The sequence below is a fragment of the Galendromus occidentalis genome, unplaced genomic scaffold (assembly GCF_000255335.2).
Source record: "Galendromus occidentalis unplaced genomic scaffold, Mocc_1.1 scf7180000077488, whole genome shotgun sequence".
Lineage (NCBI taxonomy): Eukaryota > Metazoa > Arthropoda > Arachnida > Mesostigmata > Phytoseiidae > Galendromus > Galendromus occidentalis.
The window spans coordinates 565,658-586,743 of NW_003805476.1; the positions used below are offsets into that span (position 1 = coordinate 565,658).

General features: G+C 52.2%; 2 protein-coding genes across 2 annotated transcripts; both read left to right on the forward strand.

Moving 5' to 3' along the window:
* The first annotated feature begins 4,871 nt into the window (after window positions 1-4,871).
* LOC108864581 (uncharacterized) lies at window positions 4,872-5,984 on the forward strand. Its single transcript, XM_018640556.1, has one exon. The coding sequence runs from the start codon at window positions 4,872-4,874 to the stop codon at window positions 5,982-5,984; it is 1,113 nt and encodes a 370-aa protein (XP_018496072.1).
* Window positions 5,985-14,676: 8,692 nt separating this feature from the next.
* LOC114828381 (uncharacterized) lies at window positions 14,677-15,635 on the forward strand. The gene is made up of 2 exons (XM_029112276.1): window positions 14,677-15,311; window positions 15,425-15,635. Exons 1-2 carry the CDS (start codon window positions 14,677-14,679, stop codon window positions 15,633-15,635), a joined length of 846 nt encoding a protein of 281 aa, XP_028968109.1.
* The last annotated feature ends 5,451 nt before the right edge of the window (window positions 15,636-21,086 follow it).

Consider the following 21,086-nt stretch of genomic DNA (forward strand, 5'->3'; position numbering starts at 1 on the left):
CAAAACGGGATGAGACAGAGTGCACCCTAGAGACTCCGTTATCCTGTGGGACAAGGTACCTTGACTGACTGAGAGATAGAGGACTTGCTTGTTTGCTTCGGCTCTCGCGGAAAAGCGCTTCGGAAAACTCTTGCAGGAAACTCGCAGAGGGGCTCACACGCGACGAGGTTCATCACGGAATCGATGCAAGGGACCACCCGTGTCCTGATGCAACAGAAGCGAAAACCCGGTGTCTCCAGATTTTCGATCTGGATCGTGAACCGAGAAACCGGCACATCGACGTAACTCTCTCCGGCAACATCGTTTCCGAAAAGCAGAAGTAGGAACCAGTTCGATCGAAATCGACTGCGAGTCTGAATTCGATCCGTTCGCCACTCGCTTGTCGACCGTCCCTGCTCTCGACTCATTGTCAGAAACACCTGAGAGAACGAGTCAGCAACAAAGCTCTCATCAGTTCTTCTTTTCCCGTCACAAAGAAATGAAATAATAACACGTTTTTGTTCTTACTCTCTGTTGGATCTTCGAAGCAGCTCGAACACCGTCTTGCATGCGGACGCAGTAACAACAACAGCCCTGGCAGAGACGACGAGAAGCAACTGAATCCAGCGAACTTTATAATTGTACCTTCTTGAGTTTTTGCACGCGCCATCCTTCCTTCTGAATCGTTCCATCGGTCCGTCTCTGCTTCTCGTTTCCATTCCGGGCTCTCGATCGACTACTCTCAGTCAGCAGTTGACTCGTTGCTTCGAGCTTGCCGTTTGCCCGGATCCAGGACGACCAGAACTCCAAGTCTGAGCATACGTTCAAGCCGGTTCGGGATCCTGTGTATTTCTTCAGAGAAAGCTCAAAATTATGTCACAGTTCGATGGAGACCACCGAGATACATGGCTTGAGCGAGGCAACCGCCCCGGGGAGTTTATCCCCACTCGAGAGATCGTGAATGGAATCTGTTTCTCCGGTCACCTTCCTAACAGACCGACATCCACCGGTGGAGCGACGGAAGTGGGTCCACCGACCGTGGACGGAAGTCGGGGCATCGCATTTTTCCTTGTGCGAACCCTCTCTCACGCCCGCGAGATTCTTTTGGGTTTCTCAGGGAATTCTCCTCTTCTACGGAAGCAGAACGAACGGTCAGCCGTCGAACGAGAAGAGAGTCTGATAACTTTTTGACACGTGTAATCCGTGCAGGGTGTATATCGATGAGCTGCCGCCGCCGCCGCCACCGCTATGGCGACGGCTGCTGGGAGGAAAGAGAAAGAGTGCCGCCAGCCCAAGTGCCAAACAGCTAGCTCGTCGCCCAGCCAACCAGCCAGACAAGCATCGGGTAAGGAGCGCAAAGTCGAACTGACGAAGTAAGCCTAACTCTGATTGATTTCCTCGACTTAAATTTCCAACTGGCCGCCGCTGACCGCCGGTCGTTGAAATCCCTGGACGCGCTACTGGCGTGGTTGTTGTCGTTGTTGGCGGTGTCGTCATCGTCGTCTACGAAATCGCTCGCTCTCCCCCCCCTCCCTCGTCCGTCCGCTTGTCGAGCAGTAGTTCGATGGTCAGCGATCTAGTCAACGACTTCGCCGCCGAGGATCGAGCTCAGTTGGACTACTAAAGCCGACTCACTAAGCACGCTCATAATCGCTTCAATCTCGATAGGTGTCCGCTATCACTCTTACTCATTTCGGACTCTCTCCCGGGCTCCGAAGGAATCTTCCCGGATTCGGGAATGGGATTTCCTCGCGGACATTGCATTGCGGCATCCGATCGGAGATTCGGAATCTACACGGCGCTTTTCCATTCCGGACTTCAAGGAATGATTGAGAAAACGCTGACGCACGTAGCGACTCACGTCACCTGAGGGTGGAGCGAACGAGTGAGAGATTGCGCGTGTGGGCGCCAAGTGTGGGAAGCGCTTTCAAAATAATCGTGATGATGGATTCCGGCTTACCCCGGATCAACGTTGGCATGTGGTGGCCGTTTCTACCCACCTCAGGTATCCTTGGCCTCGGCGCCTACCCCTCACCGGTAGTATCGCCGTCATTCATCGTCCGCTGCGGGCGACTGGTGGCGTTATTTGCCACCAATAGAGTGTCGCCGGTGACCGAGCGGACGAAGACAGCGACGACGAGCTGAGGTCACTGCAAACTTGGTGGAGTCTTGAGATTACCTCAAATCCCACTCACGCCCAGCGACGCTGGCCGTTGGTTCTTTTTAGTTTTCTCACTCTCTCGCCCTCTCGACGCTCATCGTTTCGGAGACGGAGCAAGCTGTCCGAGGAGCCGCCCGCGGGTCAGCAAGCTCGAAACAAACTCTTGACAACACCGACCACGAACTGACTCGCAAGCAAAAGATTCAACCGAGCCCAACTTTGTTCAATCTGACAGACCGCTACCACTGAGTGAGTGAGAGAGAGCGTGAGAGAGAGAGCGGCAGGGCGAGACGGATAGACAGCGAGAGAGATCCACTGTTTCCTCCGCGAACGGCCCTCCCCCCATCCTCGCGACAATTCCCCCATCCTACCTCATCCCCATGCAACGTCAGTCGGAGTGTTGCTAGAGAGTTGGAAAGAGAGAACACGAAGTAGCTTTGTCTCCATTCTTGTTGTTTGTAGAGGTGTTGGTGCTTGTCCTGGTGGTGTAGTTTCTCGGTCCGTTCGTCTGATGGTGTTATGTGCCAATCGTTGCAACAAAAGTTTAGATAGCTTTCCTCTTCTGACAACAGGAGAGGCGGCAGCCGCGACGGTTAGCAGATCTGCTCCTTGGCAATAGGTGGTATCAGCTTGTTGCGATGCGGTCACAGGTGCGCGATCCGCGCTCGCTGTTCGCCAGCGTGCCGGATGTATGATGCCCCCGTCCTCTCTCTCTCTCTCTCTCCTTGTCCTCTGAGCCCCTTTCCGGCCGGGGGATGCGAACAGGGGCGACGCTGTCGATGGCCTCCTCTTCTTGCTTTCGGTAGCAGTATTCGTCGCCCGCCGTCAACCCTGTTGACAACGTGGACACCGTATGCACCATGCGTAGACTCAGCCCGACCCTCTCGCAGCGCGCACGAGCACGTGGACGAAGCAGGTGGGCCCTCGCTGTCCCTTCCTTTACGTGGAGGCTCGAATAGACGGACAGAGACTGCGTCGGACAGCTATTCGGTGGAATGGCCGGCAACTACCGGCATAACGGTGAAACAGCTGAAAGCGTACGCAAGGAGATCCCTGAGCTGTTATGGGGACGAGGTATCGCGGTTGGGGACAGGCAGAGAAGCTTTTTTCTTCTGCCCCCAGTTTCCTTATCTCTTGTCGCACCTGTGCCCAATTGTGGTAAACATTTTTTGAAATTCCTTTTTGTTCCTCCCGGTCGTCCTCTGCTTGTTACCACCGCAGCGGAACCACCAGATACAAACGACGACGCTAAGGGAGCCGTTAAGGAATGTGCTCTTGCTGCTTCTGCTGCTACAAACGTTGGCGGGGGCGGCAAAGTGTCGGTCGCGGGGGCAATATCTTTATCCTTAAGGAAGGGGAAGTCAGGAGCATCCGCAAACGATGCTGAAAGCTGTTGCCCGATATAATCATACCGGAGAGGCAGACGATCGAGCGACTGTCGAACAGTTGCGACGACGGCGACGACGACTCCAACAACAACAGCGTCGCCGTCACCGACAACGAAAACAGCGCGTTCTTCGATTCCCCGATGGTTGTTGCACGTTCTCATGCCCCCGTTTTGAAGGCGCGGCGTCTCCCGGACGTCCGTACGGGAGCCATGATATCAAACGAGAGTTCTGCCGAGCAAAACCGCGAGCTCCCGATCGATTCGGATACCCACAGCCGACGTGAACTACCGTGAACTACGGATCCGGAGGAGTCGAAGGTCGCGGGCGGGTTTCCGTCGCTTCTCTTCTTGGGGAATGTTTAAGCAGCTCAGCCAAGTCCCACAACTACGAGAGAATGAATCAAATCGTGACCACGGTGGACGTGTCGGTCGCTGCTACGGAGATCTCTGATGCATAACAGCATACCACCACCACCAGCATCATCATCATGACAATCATCACCACGAAGCCTTCGTATTCTTACTCTGGACAACAAAGGCGGAACCGAGGAGCGGGAGGAGAGAGAAGCGTACCGATACAGAGGAGCTGAACCAAGAAAATGAGGAGATACACTGCTGAAAGAAAATGTAACTCCCGCTTCCACGCGATTTACTCCTTGTATGCATTGAAGGCTCAGATGGCAGGAGTCGACAGACTAACAGGAGACGAATCATCAGTGATTCATGCTCATTATGACACGGAACAAATCTTATCCGAATCCACTCGCTTATTCTACCACCCTCGTGTCTCGTGACAGACGGACGGATAGACACAGACACAGACGTGTGATTCGATTCTAATTGACCACGAATTTTCACCATCCGCGGACGAGCTCCTTCGCTACCTCATTCTTGTTGAGGGCCGGTGGATCTCTAGAAGGGAAACCGGGAGATCTCGAAAGCTATCGACCAATAACTATCTCATCCGTCCTGTATCGAATATTCACGAAAATAATTGTGAAGAGGATGCAAGCCTGGGTGGAGGAGAAAAAAATCCTGGGCGAGATGCAAAATGGATTTCGTACCGGCAGAAGAGGGGATGATAACATATTCATCCTGACCTCAGCTATTGAGCTATCGCGATTAGACAAAACAGGACTAATCTGCGTCTATCTGGACTGCACAGCCGCCTACGACCGTGTAGATAGATCGATACTGTGGGAAAAGCTCCGGACCATTAACATGGAACGGGGGCTGCTAGACGTTATACAGAAACTGTATACACGCAACAGAGCCCACATATCTCACAATGAGAATAACTCTAGATGGATAGAAACGAACCAGGGACTTCGACAAGGATGCCCAATGTCGTGTGTCCTATTCATGCTATACATCTGGGACCTGGAGGCCAGACTACAGAACCGCGGAGTCGGCTTCCAGGTAAGAACAGCGAGATGGTCGTGGAACATGAGGGAAAAAACATACTTCGACATTCCTGGCCTACTCTTTGCTGACGATCTCGTCCTAATGGCGAGAAATCACAACGACATGGCCAAACTCCTGGAGGTAACCACAGAATATGGGAACCGGAATAAACTTACATTCAACCCAGAGAAGAGTGCCGTCGTGATCTATTCACCCCACGACGTGGGTAGGAAGAAAACATTGACCATACAAGGTCAAGTTATCCCAGTTGCTAAAAACTATAAGTACCTTGGGGTAACCCTATCCGACTCCAGAAATTACCTCAATGCACAAGAGGAAGCCTGGATGAAAGGGGCCACTTCCGCCTTACATGCAATGCATGCTACGTCTCTCTGGGGTTTCAACAGATTTGAGATCTCTAGAGTGCAGTGGAAAGCAACCGCCGTCCCGAAACTCACCTACGCCAACTCGGTCTTGGTGAGGAGCGCAAATTTGAGGGACACCCTGGATAGAGCCCAGCGGAAAGCCGGAAAATGGGCACTAGGGATTCCAGGCTCGAAAGTATCGAACGAGTTCGTCGAAGGCGAACTCGGATGGTCATCCTTTGAAGCAAGGGATGCCCAAAGCAAACTAAGATACTTCGAAAGAGTGAGATCAATGCCTGAAAATAGATGGCCGAAAGCGATCTTAAGAATGATGGAGCTCACTCAGAAGGAAACCAAGGCGTACCAGGAGACCGAACGACTTAGAGCAAAATACGAATGCTCAGACATCAGACTCCAATTCGATCAAGAAGGACGTCCGCTCTCGAATATCTTCAACAAAAAGATCAAAGAAAGGATACGAGAGACCCAAGAGGCGATGTGGAGAGACAACATGCTCCTCAAGACGAGCCTCACTACTTACGCCAAGGGAAAGAAAACCCGAGGTGTAACTAGCTTCACTTACGATAATAGTAAGGGGAGCGCCCTCCTGGCTCTGGCCAGAGCCAACATGCTGCCAACCAGAGCCCACAAGATGTACCCCGGAACCGACAAAACCTGTCCCAGGTGAGGCATCTACGAAGAGACGATGGAACACGTCATCTTCGAATGCAACGACATCTATTACACGGGGGAAGAACTCCTGTGCCGTCTCGGACTCCACGAAGGAGCAAACAATGCAACCGAAGTAAGAAGGACAAAAAGAATCCTGGAGGATTGGGACAAACAACGATCTGCTGAATTTCGCGCCTGATATGAAAGGCTGATTGACTGTGTATATACAAACAAACGGATGTACACCTCAATCTGGATCACAATAAACCATAACCATAACCAGGAAAAACAATCGGACCTGTGCGTCCGATTCTCTGGACGATTCCATCTGAAAAAAAAATGGAAGTTTCAGCATCTTGCATCACACTCAGGGTACATTTATTCCGTCTCTGAGAAAGATCGCGGATCGCTTGATTCATCGGTTTGGGAGTGGAGTCACTACGAACAGTCGTCCCGCGGAAGATAGAGATCGCAGCAAACTCTCACAGAAGCATCAATGCGAGCGCGCTGAGCGATACGCGGACGATTGGGCGAGCAGTCAGACAAACATACCCATAAGGTGAAGACTATCTGGGGCCAAAGATCCACATCCTTTAGGCGACGATATCCTTCGTCACCTTCGCTCGACGAGCAAGCTCAAGCCGCCCAAGTAGCTTTGCGATACGCGTTCTTTGGCCACACGTGACCTGCTGCTATTCGCTCGCCATTTGTACTCCTTCATCGTGCAGCATTTCGTTAATGCGATGTCGTCGATGCAATGTATCGAGGAGCAATGTCTGTTTTTGTGCTCGTCCATCGCCTTTCAGATGTCTTCTCGCAGGGACCGATAGCCTCCGTGAGTCTCATGAACAGCGGAGCAGCAACTGTAGCCATTCTGCTCGAAAGTTTCGCCTATCGCTCGAATTTCACTCCCGCATCTTCGTTCAGGACAACTTCGACGAGGAAACTCCGCAACGGAGCGATTTTTTTGCGAAACTTCGCGGAGGAGCACGTTCAGAATTCGACGGCTCCCATTCTCTTATTCACACGGGAAATTCATCATTAGGGAGGAGAAATGAAGGTTTGTCGAAGGCGCATGATACCGCAAGCGAGCTACGTGAGGTAGTTCAAGCCGTGGTCGAGGGCTGTTCTTAGTTTTGGAATCACTTTCTCGCAGCTGTAATTCGCTGCCGCCGCAGCAGCGACGGACAGATCCTGTTCGGATCCGATGTTACTCGATGAGCTCCACGATGAGGATCCAATTACACCATAAAGACGATCGCCCAGCGAAACGTGAAGCCTTCCAAACGGTTTTAGTGGTTCGGAGTATTATCTATCGTCGGGCCGAGCGGGCCGAAGCGATCGTCGTGGAGAAGCCACAGCTTTCCGGGGAATGATGATTTTTGCAGCTGAACGTTGATAATCACGAGCTTTCTGTTCTCACAGAATGGGGATTCCAGCGTTCCTCGGTAGCGAGCCTGGGTTTTCGCATCGTCCGGCATTCTCGATTCCTTTCGCTCAGAGATGGTCATTTGGAGCAGACGGTGTCACGTATGCGAGATCACGTAACGTTTCGCCGATGGATCGATGAGCACGCGGTTCTCGCGAAAGATTTCCCTTCAACCGAATCGCTGAGCGGTGACGGACAGTGCACGAATCGATGTCAAGAGTCGCGATGAACATTAACACTTGAACCGGGTGCGGGAAGGAAAATTGACAATTGTAGGTCAGGGTTCGGGAGTCAGTGGACAGGAATATGCTTGGCAAGCAGGCAGTGGGTAGCCGACCGGGCGAAGCGTTTGAGTGGGTGTAGCGAGGGAGATAATCGAAGCGAACAACTCCTTTGGCGCCTCGGCCCGTTCCACTCCTTCCCTGTCCCGAAATGCACCTCGAATGGCAGCCATTTCCTATCCGGTTCGGCCATGAACCACTTTAAGGCCATATTGTTCAGCGCGTCTTTCGATGGAAAACAGAAATCATCATTGTCTATCGAAAAAAGCTCTGTCGGAGCCGCAAAAGCGAACAGTGAGGGGGACCTGATCATCCATTTGTGATCGATAGGAGTTCGAATCGAACACTTTCCCTCTACCACTTGCTCGGTTTCCCGTTTCGAGAAGCTCTCGGTCTGGGCAGAAGAAGTGATATTATCATTGTAGGTGAATCATCGGATTTGGGAATTTTTGTTCGATACGTCGATGGCCGGATCATCGATGCGGAGCGATGATACCAATCCGATGACACAATGGTGCCCTGAAAATGTGTCATCAGTACAGAAGTGATATCAGTACTCTGTGAGATTGCAGAGTGCGGGAAAGAGTTCAATACGTTCCATGTCCGCAAGGGAGTGGACAAGTGATCGTCCCTGTTCTTGTTCCTCGGAGCTGCACCAGGATAGACGAGATTGAGTTAGCGGCATATTGGATAGTCATTGGCACATCTACCCGTAGTAATCAAGCCTCCCCCTTTCACTTCTGACCTTCCGCAGTGGTAATAGTGCGGCACCCATGCCCGGCATTTGCGAGTGTGAGCTCACGACGCGGCTCGATCTAGTTTGAATAATCGCGCGGGGCGATCTGAGACGATTCCAACACGAGTCTCATGGTATTTGTATGTCATTGTTGCCTATGTGCGAGCGCGGGCTGTAGGCCGAGCGAACAGGCAGCGGGACGCAGTCAGCAACATGGACGCAGTCGACTGGAAGCGAAGAGGGAGCGAATTAAGAACGCGATTGCCGCCGACGAACAAGGGAGAGAATCTGGAGAATGGCCCGCGCGCCGGTTGGCAACGCTACGGAACCTGACAGATCTCTGTGGAGGGAACAGAGAAATGTGTGAGATGGAACGAAGAAGCTTTTCTTCTCGAATTCGCTCAACGAGAGATGCAAGCGAAGCTTCTTAAGTGAACGGAAAGCAAAAAGAAGACGACGACGACGAGAAGAATGGACGAGCGGAGGGGGGGGGGCAAAGTCGAGACGTTCGTGAAAAAGCGACACACCGGCAAAACCGTTCAAAGGAGATTTCATCGCGCAGGCTTTCGAAACAGGAAAGGACTAATGGCTGTAAAAGACACGGCGCGCGGGTACGGGGAGAACGAAACATACGTGGCGAGAAGGGTTGTTGAGCCATGCGTGACAGGTCGGATCGCCTCGCGCTCACCTCTCGTAGGTGGTGGCCAGAACGTGTGATTGATTGATGCAGGTTCCTTCCATGGCATTTCATGTTTTCGCCTCTATTTGGATTTTCCTCAAGGAAAGAGAACACCGCTCCATCCCTCGTTCGCGTGGGAGCTGTCGATCGCACGGAGAGCGAAATCGGGGATATTATCGAGAAATCAGGAGAAATTAAGTATCGTCAAAACTTGAGGAATTTTTAATCTCGTTGGACTTAATTAGTTTGTCATCTGATCCTCAAGAGGAACGGAGCATCGTGAGTTCGGTCGACCGCTCGGTCAGTTTTTGAGCTATGAGTTGGTCTCACGAAGCCTGCGGGTTTTTAACCTCGTTGGCGGCAATGGAGATTCCCTCGAGCCGAAAGTCTTGAAATTATTAAGCGCGGCGCGGAGGCTGCTGCTGCAGCGGACTAGTTCGTTGCGTCTCTCTACCTGCTTGCCTCAGACACCGATAGAGGGGGATAAGCGCGAATGAGAAGAGCTGAAAAGTCTTAAAGGATTAAGCCTAGTTCACCACCTGCTTAAGAGCGCTCAGGAGTCCGCGAGTGAAATAGCTGAGAAAAATGGCGCGGGGCCACGCCTCACTTAAAAAATACGCTGTTGCCCTGCCCTCACGCCTAGGTCCAGCTCATTTTCTCTGCCACAGCGGTCCTCAGTTTCCTGGTGAGGCGTTGAATGTGTTCTGTGGTTTCGATGCCATTCTCTGAAACAATGAGAGATGAAACTTCGAATTCCAGAGAGGGAATATAAACAAAGGGAACATCCGAATTGTTCGGAAGTGTTTCCGTGGACCGGGGGCTCGTCACCTCACCAGGGATATACGAAGGCGCTCGGTCGGTCGATATATAGCCACGGATCCAACAAGAGTCATCTACTCGAAGATATTCCACGAATGAGTTAAGCAGCACCCCGGGCTCTCGCCGAAATCTACTACGACGTTTCTTTTCGTACTTCGCCTCTCCACACCTCGGTCGTCTTGGTCCGAGTCACTCGCGAACGGACCTGTGTCATTATCGGTGTCATAGGACTTTTTGCTTGATTAGATCGCTTTTCCTCCTCTCCCGAAATGGACTCTATTAACATTTCGAGAAGGGCGTAGCCAAGGGTGTTGAACCCGGATTCAAACCACCGGAGCATTCAGTGGTAATCAGCGACATTCTCGGTAATGAAGAATATTCTCACTCGGACTCTGAGTCCTTCCTCTACGACGTCGTACTCGAATCCGGTCCAGAGGAGAAGAGAGGAAGGAGGAACATTTGACAAGGGTTTCGAATTCACGGTCTTTCCGCCAGTCTGAAAATGAGAGTCTGGTCGAACGAGAGCGTGACGCTCTAACAGTAGCTGAAGAAGATTTACCTCCAGCTCAGGGTCTATGGCGAAGTTTTGGAACTATTTAAGAACACAACCAAAGCGAGCAAGACGAGCGAATAGGAGACGAAGCAGGAGGAGGAGGAGGCAAGCAAAGCTAATTATTTGGAGCGGCGGCTGCTGGCCATGGGAAGGAACGAGCAAAGAAAAGGAGGTCTTTGAAGCGAGAAATAGAATCTTAAATCCGCTGTGCGGCAGGTCATCTTCTCTCCGGGGCTTCCGTCTTTCGGCGGTACGGGAGGAAGAAGAAGACGGCGACGACGACAGGGAAACGTCATCGATTTTCGAGGAATTTTGTAATGGGACACCTTTAAACTCTTCTGCAGGTATCCCGACGGAGGTAGCGAGCGCCAATTAAGAGACAGACGCATTCCAGAACGACGGGTGCAAGAGAAAGAGGCGCGGAAGCTTAACAGTCCAACAGCCTATGGGATCCTTGGGGGGGAAGGGGACGGGGAGAAGACGAAGCGAGGGCGCTCTGGTAATGATCAGAAAAATTCCTCTCGACGAGGGGGAGCGGACTAGCGCTTGTTTTTACTTTGGTCGTAGTTTCTCTTCCATTCGACCGAATGCAACAATTAAACTTGCAAGCGGAGGCCAACGGGAGGACGGACATGAGGCCTCCCAACTGAGATATGTATGTACATATGTATCTCCCCTACCATCTATTAAAGCGGCTAATGGCTTCACGGTGCTCCAGTTCCATTCGGTAATGGTTCCATCAGTTGTCCGAATTTCGCCGTGTATCGTTTTCTTCCGTTTTCTTTCCGCGTTCTCTATCAAGCCATAATGAATATCGCTCTCAGCCATGTGGAAATGTCGCTGCTACCTTTCGGGAGCGGAGCGACCTGTGGACAAAGAACGGGAGGGAAGAGTTGGCTCGGAGCCCGGCCGGAGGGATTCGCTCGCGGAGCCAGCGAGTCCCATCGCAGCTCCGTGACCTCTAATCGTTTCCTGGGGCTTTGATTCACCCGGGATATTTTTGGGACTTCTCGATGCCCTTTGCTCGGAAGCAGCACACAAAGCTCGCGTATGTTCATTCGAATCTTGCCGTCTCCGATTCAACAAACCCGCCGGTTGAACTCGCTCAGCGAAACGTTGCATTCCGTGAAGCGCTCTCGGGGCGCATCGATAGATCAGCTGCATAGGATTCTCGCTGCTACCTGTTTGTGCCCGGTATTCATGGTTCCTTCATGGGCTAAGAGCGTTTTTACAGTCACTGACAGAGAGTAATGCAGTTCGTAGTCCATCTGCGCTCTACCCCAGATCTGTTCGTCCTATCGTTCGGCGTAGCTTGGCTATGTTAGCTCGTCGTTGGTAACAGATATCGAAAAGGGAATCCAGAGAATCGAACGAACATCGGGAGAGCCGTAGCGAGCCTGGGAGGGGAATAACGTCAGACATGACTAATCAATGAGTCCAAGCAACACCGTAGACATCCGAACAACAGCTTCTTACTCTTCTCCATCCCCTGCCCTACTCCTCCCGCTGCGCGTCCTCTTCGAGAAGGAAGAGGAACACGGGAGAAGGAACAACTCTTGAGGTAGAACTGAGAGAGAACACCGACAACCAAAGAGAACAAGGTAAAACAGCCATCCCCTGCCCCGGAGCTCCGACGATCTAACTTTTTTTCCCGAGCGGGATTCGGAGTAGTGAAGACGCAATCCGTCTTGTGGACGACTGATCGAATTTTTTCGAAGCAATCGAGAATCTTGCGCCCCCCGTCCCCTCCGAGAACAGCTCACGTGCTCGCAGTAGATCTGGGCAAAGTATGCCCAGGGATCGACTGAAATTCGGACGTTTTGTCTCGAGACGAAGAGAAGCCGCCGAGGACAACCGACAAGCATTGAGGGCGGGGCCGGTGATTCCGCCATTATGAATTTTCCCACTGAAAAGCTTCGTCCACACCCTCGACGAATAATACCGCGAGAAACTCCGTCGACCGGCGCCGCCGTATCAATTCCATGGAGGACCGACGAGACGCGCCCGACGGAAACCTCACCTGTGTGTTGATTCGGTAACGTGATTGGGCCGAAGCCGCGAGTCGGTACTACGTGGCAGCTGATCACAGCGGAACGAAAGCGGGAAAGTAGTGCAGGACGATAAAGGGGGAGCGACGGCGGGTCATTGTAGTATTCGGTTCTGCCTTCTCCTCAGTTCAGGAGTTTCCTTTTCATCGCATCGGAATTGGATTAGCCACGGCAGCAGAGACGGCTGAGGAGGTGGCGGCAGCAGCAGCCGCAGCCACCGTACGAACGGCATCGGAAAAAGAGAAGACGAGGCAGAAGGAAACACGGAATCTACGAGACGGATCAGGGAAGAAGGAATCAAATGGAACAAGTTGCAGGAAACTCGGCCAAACCTGTTACGAGTCAGTGTGTTGCACCCTTTCGTTTCACTTCACCTGATGACAGGGAAACTCTGGTCTCCCCCCCCCCTCCCCTCTTGGTTCACTTGTCTTGCTTCCGAGATCCCTCCTCGACCCTGTTCTCGAGACATTCGAGGGCCTCCTGTCCCTGTGACGTCGTTAGACGATCGAGCGTCCGCGCAACAACGACAACATGGGATGAACACAAGCTCTTGTTCCTTGCATCGGGAGCACGCGGGGGCTGTCCCGTTCGGCTTGTTCATTCTTTGTCTGTCCATCCGACATCGTTTAATCTGATTGTTTGTTTAGAATAATATCAATCTTGACTTAAAGATGTCGTCGCTGCGGTAATCGAGTTTGCGGTTGTAGCGGAGACGGTGGTGGCTGCTGCATGCATGCATCAGTAGACAGTCAGCCCAGCGGGTCGTGCGGGAGCGGCAGACAACTAGACGGGCGAGCGAGCAGATGAACGAAGTCAAAGTTATTATCCCGAGCTTATATCGCTCATGATCGTGTCTCCGGAGTACCTCAGATGCTTGCATCCTCTCGAGATATCCGATGAATCTGTGTGAGTTCGGTAGTCGATGCATTCCTTGCCCTCATCTCCATCCGGAATCTCGCCAGAGACCTATGTTCCTGATTTGCATAGAATTGCGCAAGACGCTCGAGGTTTTGTCGATTAGTTCGTCATCAGCCGCATTTCTCGTCTTATTGCGATTACTGGCATCAGCAGCGACCTGTCAAGACGGTAGAGACCTCATGAGATATGGAAGACATTTCAACCTCCCGGAAGCGTCAATTGCAGGGGTACTTTCCTAAATATTTGCTCGTTTTACAATCCAGCATTTTATATGCGTCCGGCGCAACTGACCAGCAAACAGAGCAGGCGGTCGGCCGACAGGTAGGAGCTACATTACTGTTGTAAACACTCTCTGCTCCACGGTCACACGCCTACCAACAAAGTCCACAAATACCTACACCTACAGGAGGCGTTTACGACCTCCCCGAGTCCGAGATCGAAGTTGAACATCTGTAGAATCATGAAAGCCGATAACTTACTCGGCGTTTGAAGGAAAAGACACAGAAGGGTTTCGTGGGCGAACGAATGCTTCGCTCATCCCCCACTGTTTGATTGCGACGATACTCCTCTCGCGGAAAATCGCGAGAATTCCACACTTTCAGGAGACTCATATCTAATGCGTATAATCATGATGCGCAATTAATTTAATTATTGGTCCAGTAATTACTAGTTTGACGCATCGGTCTCCCGGGATAGGAGGATAGCGGCCTGAAGGGTTTCCCGCTCTGATTTTTGGATTCTCCAAGTTCTTCCGATCCGCAACCTTCTGCGGGAGAGGGTCAATGGACATTCTCCCCCGTCTCTGAGCCAGTCAGAAGCGATTTCGCAATTCCAATCCATAAAGTCATCTCTTAACGAAAACGGCTCGACGATGATGAGCGATGAATGATTTGTTGCCGAGACGGCTCTGCTGTTCATCACCACGAGGGGGAATCCGAAGCGTAAACATGAGCGGCTGCGTCAATTTGGGCCCTCCGAAACTCGGTAGTTAGGGATTGACTTCATAATTGAGCACGACAACAAATGAATGGCCATGGGCATTTGGGGTGATTCGGGGTTGAACGACGACCCACCGGCTGACAGAGCAAAACCACACTGTTGGATTCCTGTGGAGAAGCGTGCAGTGTTCGAGGGCGATACGGGGAGAAGGTTGCACCGCTTCCGCGATTAATAGAGTCCGGCAGAGATCGCGACGACGTCAAGGCTGGTCCGATTATTTATCAATCGAAGGATGGCGTTGCTACGATGTGGTTCCACGGCCGTTGTGCTTGTTGTTGTTTTTTGTTGAAAAATACCTGCGAGGGCTTCCTCATCCCGCCGGGTCATATGGAAATGACCCTCTTGGGCGCGAATTTAGATCCCACGAAAATGATGGCCGGAGATGCCTCCGCTTTCCAACTCGTGGTCCCGCGGCAGGAGCTCCGCGACCAGAACCACTGTGAACCGTACGAGTCGATGGTGATCGAGGACGACGACTGCCACATTTATTGTGAAGTCAATGGGACGATAGGCAAGCTCGAAATTCGGGACCCTGGACGGCGAACTCTCGCCGCGTGTAAAACTGTGAATAACGGTTGCACTACCTGCATGAGACAAATCGGTGAGGGTGATTCAACGAAAATTTTCGGTAGGTGCGGCCCCAGCTGCACGTGTGAACCGCTGAGCAGCTACATGAACTACTTGCAAGATAAGCGGGAGTGCGCGAAAATTCAGAACCACACGAACTTCGACGCGTTGGCGAGGAAGCCGCTCAACAACCCTCTCGAGAGCCCTCGCTTCCAAGTGATTATACCCGCCATCGGTAACCGAGACAAGAAGAACTGTGAAGTTTATGAAAAGGTCATGAGCCGAGAGGAACTCGAGAGAACCGGCCAATGCAGGTGAGACGAATCAAACTCTCCTACCATCTGCTTGCCTGGAAGAAAACTTCCGAAATTTATCGATCGCGACAGGATCGGACCCATCGCTCAGAAATGCCGCGTTTACTTTACAGACAGATGTGCAGAGTCGAAGGCTGGTTCGGAATTATCAGAATCGAGGGGAGTGCCCGAGTAATTGATGCTTTGCCTCCTCGTTTCCCGAAAACCTGCCAAATCCCCATAATTCACGCGAGCTCAATGCTACTGCCAGATTTTTCCGTCGCGTCAACCCTCGGAGTTTGTGATCACGATGGAAACTGTGTCAAAGACGACACCGCCTACTAGTTGTTCAATAAACGAGGGCGAAGTGTGACAACGCGCTGAGCTCGATTTTTCCATAGATTCTCCGATTGATTTATTCCGTGAAACGCCCCGTTCGAACAGAGACACGCTCTAATTGTTTTGGGATTCGTCGCTACTTACACGATCGGTTGGACGCAGCGATTGGATCAGATGGGCGGACAGGGCGGAAGAGAACGCTTTGACGGAGACGGGAACAAACGATTCGATTTTGAGACGGAGTCATCAGAGGCCGTATCAGCGCTTCCGTTCCTTGAAATCCACAAGTAATTGCCGGCCAAAGACCGGCAGCAATAAGACGACTCGCATTAAGTTACGCGATGTTCCGACCTCTAAGACGGGAAAGTCGTTTGCACCCGGAGACTCGTGGCATGAGGAAATAATTGACAATCTATTAGCCCTCATTAACATTGGCCGGACAGATTAGCGCAAGGCGAGGCGAAGCGCGCAGCAGACGCCAGTCAGTGAGCCAGCCAGCCGGCTGGGTCGGTCGGGCTCTCACCACAGGTTGGGTTGTGGCTTCTTGGAAACCGTGCGGAATACAAAACTCGTCGCTCCACGTCGATAGCCCTCCACAGGATCTTGACGTCGGAAGCATCCGCATGAGAGAATCGACGCGGAGGGTGGGGGGCGCTTTGTCTTCGGGGCATATTGCGAGCCGAAAGCGACATTTCCTCATGCTCTATTGAGGGGGGACCTGAATAAGTCTTCAGGAGCAAGGATTCGCGCGAAACCAGAGGAGTCGAGGCACTATATCCGAAGCCGATTCGCCTCGCTGATGAAGTCGCTCACTGCTTCAAACTCAGTGCTCACACAGCTCCGCCATCATACATCCATCTATCTATCCATCCATCCCTGAATCCATTCTTCCAGTCTGCTAATAAGAAAGAAGGAACGATCTGCACGAATATTCCGAGCTCCTGTTGGCGAAAGTTGATCAACTGTAATGTTTCCTGCGTCGACCGGGCTCCAATTAGGAGTTCGTCGGAATCACAGGTTACTCAACAGAAGCTAACGACACCTCCGCCGGAGCCATCGATCAGCCGGCTCCATTATTGTTTCTTTCCCCCATTCAGATCGCTAACTATTAATGATATCCAGAAATTCAGACCACAAGCGAGCTCAGCGAGCGGGCAAGTGTCTATTCTGCCATCCATGCCGTGTTAATTATCCGCCGTGCCCAAATTAACCGGAGCGTGCGAATCCATGCTCTGTACGCAGGCTCCGAGGGACGAAAAGTAAGGATAAGGGAAACCCAGGGTATCTATTCAGCTGATTTAATGGTCTCGTGAACATTCATTCGAGACGGCTGACTCTCTTCCATTCGAGATCTTTGCAGGTATGAAGGATGTGAGGAAAAAGAAGCGTCGAATCCTTCAGCGGTAAGCGAGGAACAACGGACCGATTCACGAGTGGGGCAGATATGGGGTAGGTATGTGATGCGGACGATGAAGGAAATGAGGATAGTCTCCGGATTTCTGTCCCGTCGGGGGATCGGATTTTCGGCGGAAAAATCCGACGATACCCGAGACTGGTCCCATCTCACATCCATCGAGCAAATCTGGCCTCGTAATAAAAACATATGCTCGATGAGCATATCCCCTCCGCGAAACTCTGCTCCCTTTTAGTTTCGACGATTCCCTCTAGGAAAATTCGTCGAGAGTCCGCAAACATTAAGGAAATCCGTCTCAACAAGTCGGCGGTGTTCTTCGCGCACTCTTCCAAGACTATTCCAAATGAATGAGGGGAGATCTCCACTCGAGGGCCGAGGGAAGAGAGTAGGGAAGCGGGGAGAATCTCGTTGTGCGGTATGTATCCGTTCGTGAAAAAAGCGGAATAATTCTGACTGAGTTCTCTCCGTCAGCCGGTAATGAGAGTATGTTCATGTAAATGAGCTCTCCTACAAAACCCCGAGCATAAAAGAGCTGTATGTGATACAAGTGGTGGACGAACGGACGCTTTGATTTAAGCATGGTTATCTCCCGTTCGCACTGGTTGGTTGGCTGGCTGGCTCGCTTGTTCGCTCTGGTGGGAGAAACCTCCTTCGTACAGAGCACTCTTTAGCTGGGAACATTTTGCTCCGCTCATAGTGCATATACATACAGACTGTGCGGAGCTAGGCCGCGGCGATTGAGCTCGGGAAACGAGAGAAACTCTTTCCGCTCTAAATGCTAAGCAGAGACTCGGAGTTTTTCCGTTTGTACCGAATTTCTCGTTCCAAGGTGCTTGACCGCCACAAATGTTCCTGCCGAGGGCTCCGATAGGCGGCTTAGCGAGGGAATGAAGGCCGATCGACCTCCACTGCACGGATTCAATCTGAGCGCTGCTTCGAGCTGAAAAATTTCCTCGGACGCAGATCACGATGAAGAGTCGACATCGGTCCACGATGCATCCGTAAGTAGGTAACTCGATCCGTCCGTGAGTCTTCGGTCACAGAGCTAGGAGCGGATGGAGGATTTCGATTGCAGATCAGCAACAACAAGGCAGCTTCGTCCGCAGCGGATTAATTCGGGCCCACGACCTTCTGAATCAGCTCCACGGAGCGTTTTGCGGTTCCGGCCGCCGTCGGGTTCGGAGTGATCTACCCAGACCCGCTGCCTCAATCGCTCTCGGCCGGAACGTGTCGTCTCTATGTGAGTGAGGAATCGATCCCGGGAAAAGGGCCGACAGGCTCCTCATGAGATTCCCGCGCGCGATCCGAAGCCAAAAACTACGTGGTCCTCGATAGGGGGGACGGGCAGCGTGGTATTCCTTATTTCGTAGCGACGGGAGGCGATGGAAAGGTCGGAATCCGTCCTGTATTGAGATTTCTTTCGTTCTGTTTCCTTCCATCGGCCAGCCCTGCGTTCATTCGTTTGACCTATTTTGCCTTTCTCGCTGTGAGCGGTAATCGTCCCTTTGGCTCAGTCAAAACGGTTCGCAGACGTATCAAGCGGGCTCAGGACAACCAGTTCCATTTGAAGCCAATTTGTCGTTTTGTGATTCCGCTATAAATCCCTATCCTCATCAACAGATCTTGTCATAGCGGTGCCGGGACCGTGGTTCCAGGATCCGTGTGTCGGCCTTCGTTATGAAGATAAAAGCGCCAATTGTTCGTCGTTTAGCGTCTCGTCCTGTTATCGCGCGACGACAAGGGAGAAGGACGAGCGGGAAGAGGAGTCAGCTCCTGACGTGGAGGAGGCCGAGTGTTTCCGTTGAAGCAGAGAAAACTCGTGATCCTTGACGGTGATCCTCAAATGATCGTCTGTGAAAGGAAGCTTTCTTGCTTTCTCTCACGCTTCAGCTAACAAGTCTCCTGAGGACGGTGCGGAACAAAACAGAGCAAAGCGCCATCGGGGGGCACGTGGGTCGACGAACGAAAGAATCAGGGCTTGGGTGGGGCTGTCGGACGGACGGATATGGAATTGTAGACATCAAATAAAAGACACCACAGGGAAAGCCTCCTTTCGCGCTCCTTGAGATTCCTCGGCTCCTTCCACTCGCTGATGACTGGCTGGTCCGGGCGAGGATTTCGTGGAAGTAGAAGCAACCGGCCGAACTCCAGTCAGATTGACTGCAAGCCGGCCGCTCCGCTTGCCCTCCCGTTCGCCCAGCACCATAGGTAGGAGAGAACGCGAGTTACCAGGTTCTATTCTACTGGTGGAAGATGTTGATACTCTACGCTAGACGACGCCCAAGGGAAGCTTAACGAGTTCTGTGCCGCTGCTGCTGCCATCGCCGCTACTGCTTGAAGAGCAGTTCTCCACCGCTTCGAATCAGAATGCAAATAGACTTCGACGAAGGCGTTCGTGCTACAACACGCGTCAATCTTCCGCGGGAAAAATAGGGAAGACCGGGCCGAAAGAAGAAGGAGGGGCCGGCCGGCCGGCCAGGAAAAACGGGGATTGAAACTCTGCTCCAAGTATCCTCGGCGAAACTTCCTTCGCGGTATATTCTCCAGTCCGGACATTCCTCCTCCATTCGATTTTTCCTCGTATCTTTTCCCTCTCTTCCCCTCGTAAGTCTGTCGGATGATCAGTCTCTCCATGTATTCGATGATCAGTCTGTTGAACAGAAGCGAGAGCGTTCATGGCGGTCTGAAATCTGAAATTCTTGGGGAACGATTTACTTGAGATTTGTGCGGTGCCGATCTCCTTGAAACACCCTGGGAGCGCTCTGTCGTTGGTCGCACGGAGAGAAAGTCCGGTCAGAAATGTGGGAGTGGACGGAATTTCAATTTTTTTCCAAGTACGTCAGAGAATAAGGACTCGAGAATCCATTCGACTCGCTACGTTTCGTTCCCCCCCCCCCTCTGAACGGTCGACTCGCCGCTGGTAGTGGTCAAAGACAAGTGCAGTTGCGGCTCCAGTTGCTCCGGGGGTCAGCGGGCCTCGAATTAAATGATCCAAATCTAGTGTGGCTGTAACACGAGTCGGATTCTCTTGAAAGTCATGTCCGTCTCCGTCCCCTTATTCCGAAACGGCCACCAACTCAGCCACCGGAACGAGTTCGTGGTTTGTTGATAGCGTTCGCCCTCGTTCCCGGCCACGTTTGGACAGTCCATACCCCTCGACTACCTCCAGTTCTCTCATCATCTGCTTGCTCTCCCCGACGAATGCAATTCACTTTCCCGCTCGCATTGGATATTATGTCGATCCACAATCGTGTGCTCAGTCTGCACAACTCAAGTCTCTCTCCATTGGATTATCGCATGCCCCGATTTTTCGTCCACTGTCGTCCTGGGACTCTTGGAGATTCTTCGGGATGACTCTCGATGCGCCGAAGTTAATCGTTCCAGGTTCCTTATGCTTACAGGTTTCGGAAAGGGAATTTCCCCAGTTTGTCCGATACTCACAGATTTACTCATTTCCTAGTGAATTCCGCTCGTTGCTGATACGCAGCAAAAAACCAAAGCAGCGGAACCTCCGAGGGCACTCGTTCAAACGTCCGCTGGGGTTCCCATCGGAGTTCCTGTCGAGGTTCCTAAAGCGAGCAATAGTCTGCTCAGACATTCGAAACCACCATCGTGAGTACACCGCCTTGACATCCCTTGTGAGGGTGGTCACCTGAGAGCCGGAGTGAATTGATCAGATCGCCCAGGGCTACCGGGATCAGTGCTCAAATCGTATGGAGGCCACTCGTTTCTTCTCTCCGTTACAGGTAAGCCGACCGTGTTGCCCGCTCGCTCCTGACCGCACCGACGGCAACTGAGTGAATGAGAATTCCGCGGCGCGTGACCACATGTGATGATTTATAACTAACGCTCATTCGATGGCTCCGCTGAATAGAATTGACCAGCGAGAAGTTCGGAGTTATGTCGTGCAGGCCTCGTCGAGGAGGCGGAATGTCGAGCAGGATCTTGTCACGTCCCATACGGCATTCGCCGATCGGGGAACCCACTCGATAGCGTTCATAAGAAACGCTCTTTCAGACTCGAAATCAGACCGCCGGGATTCG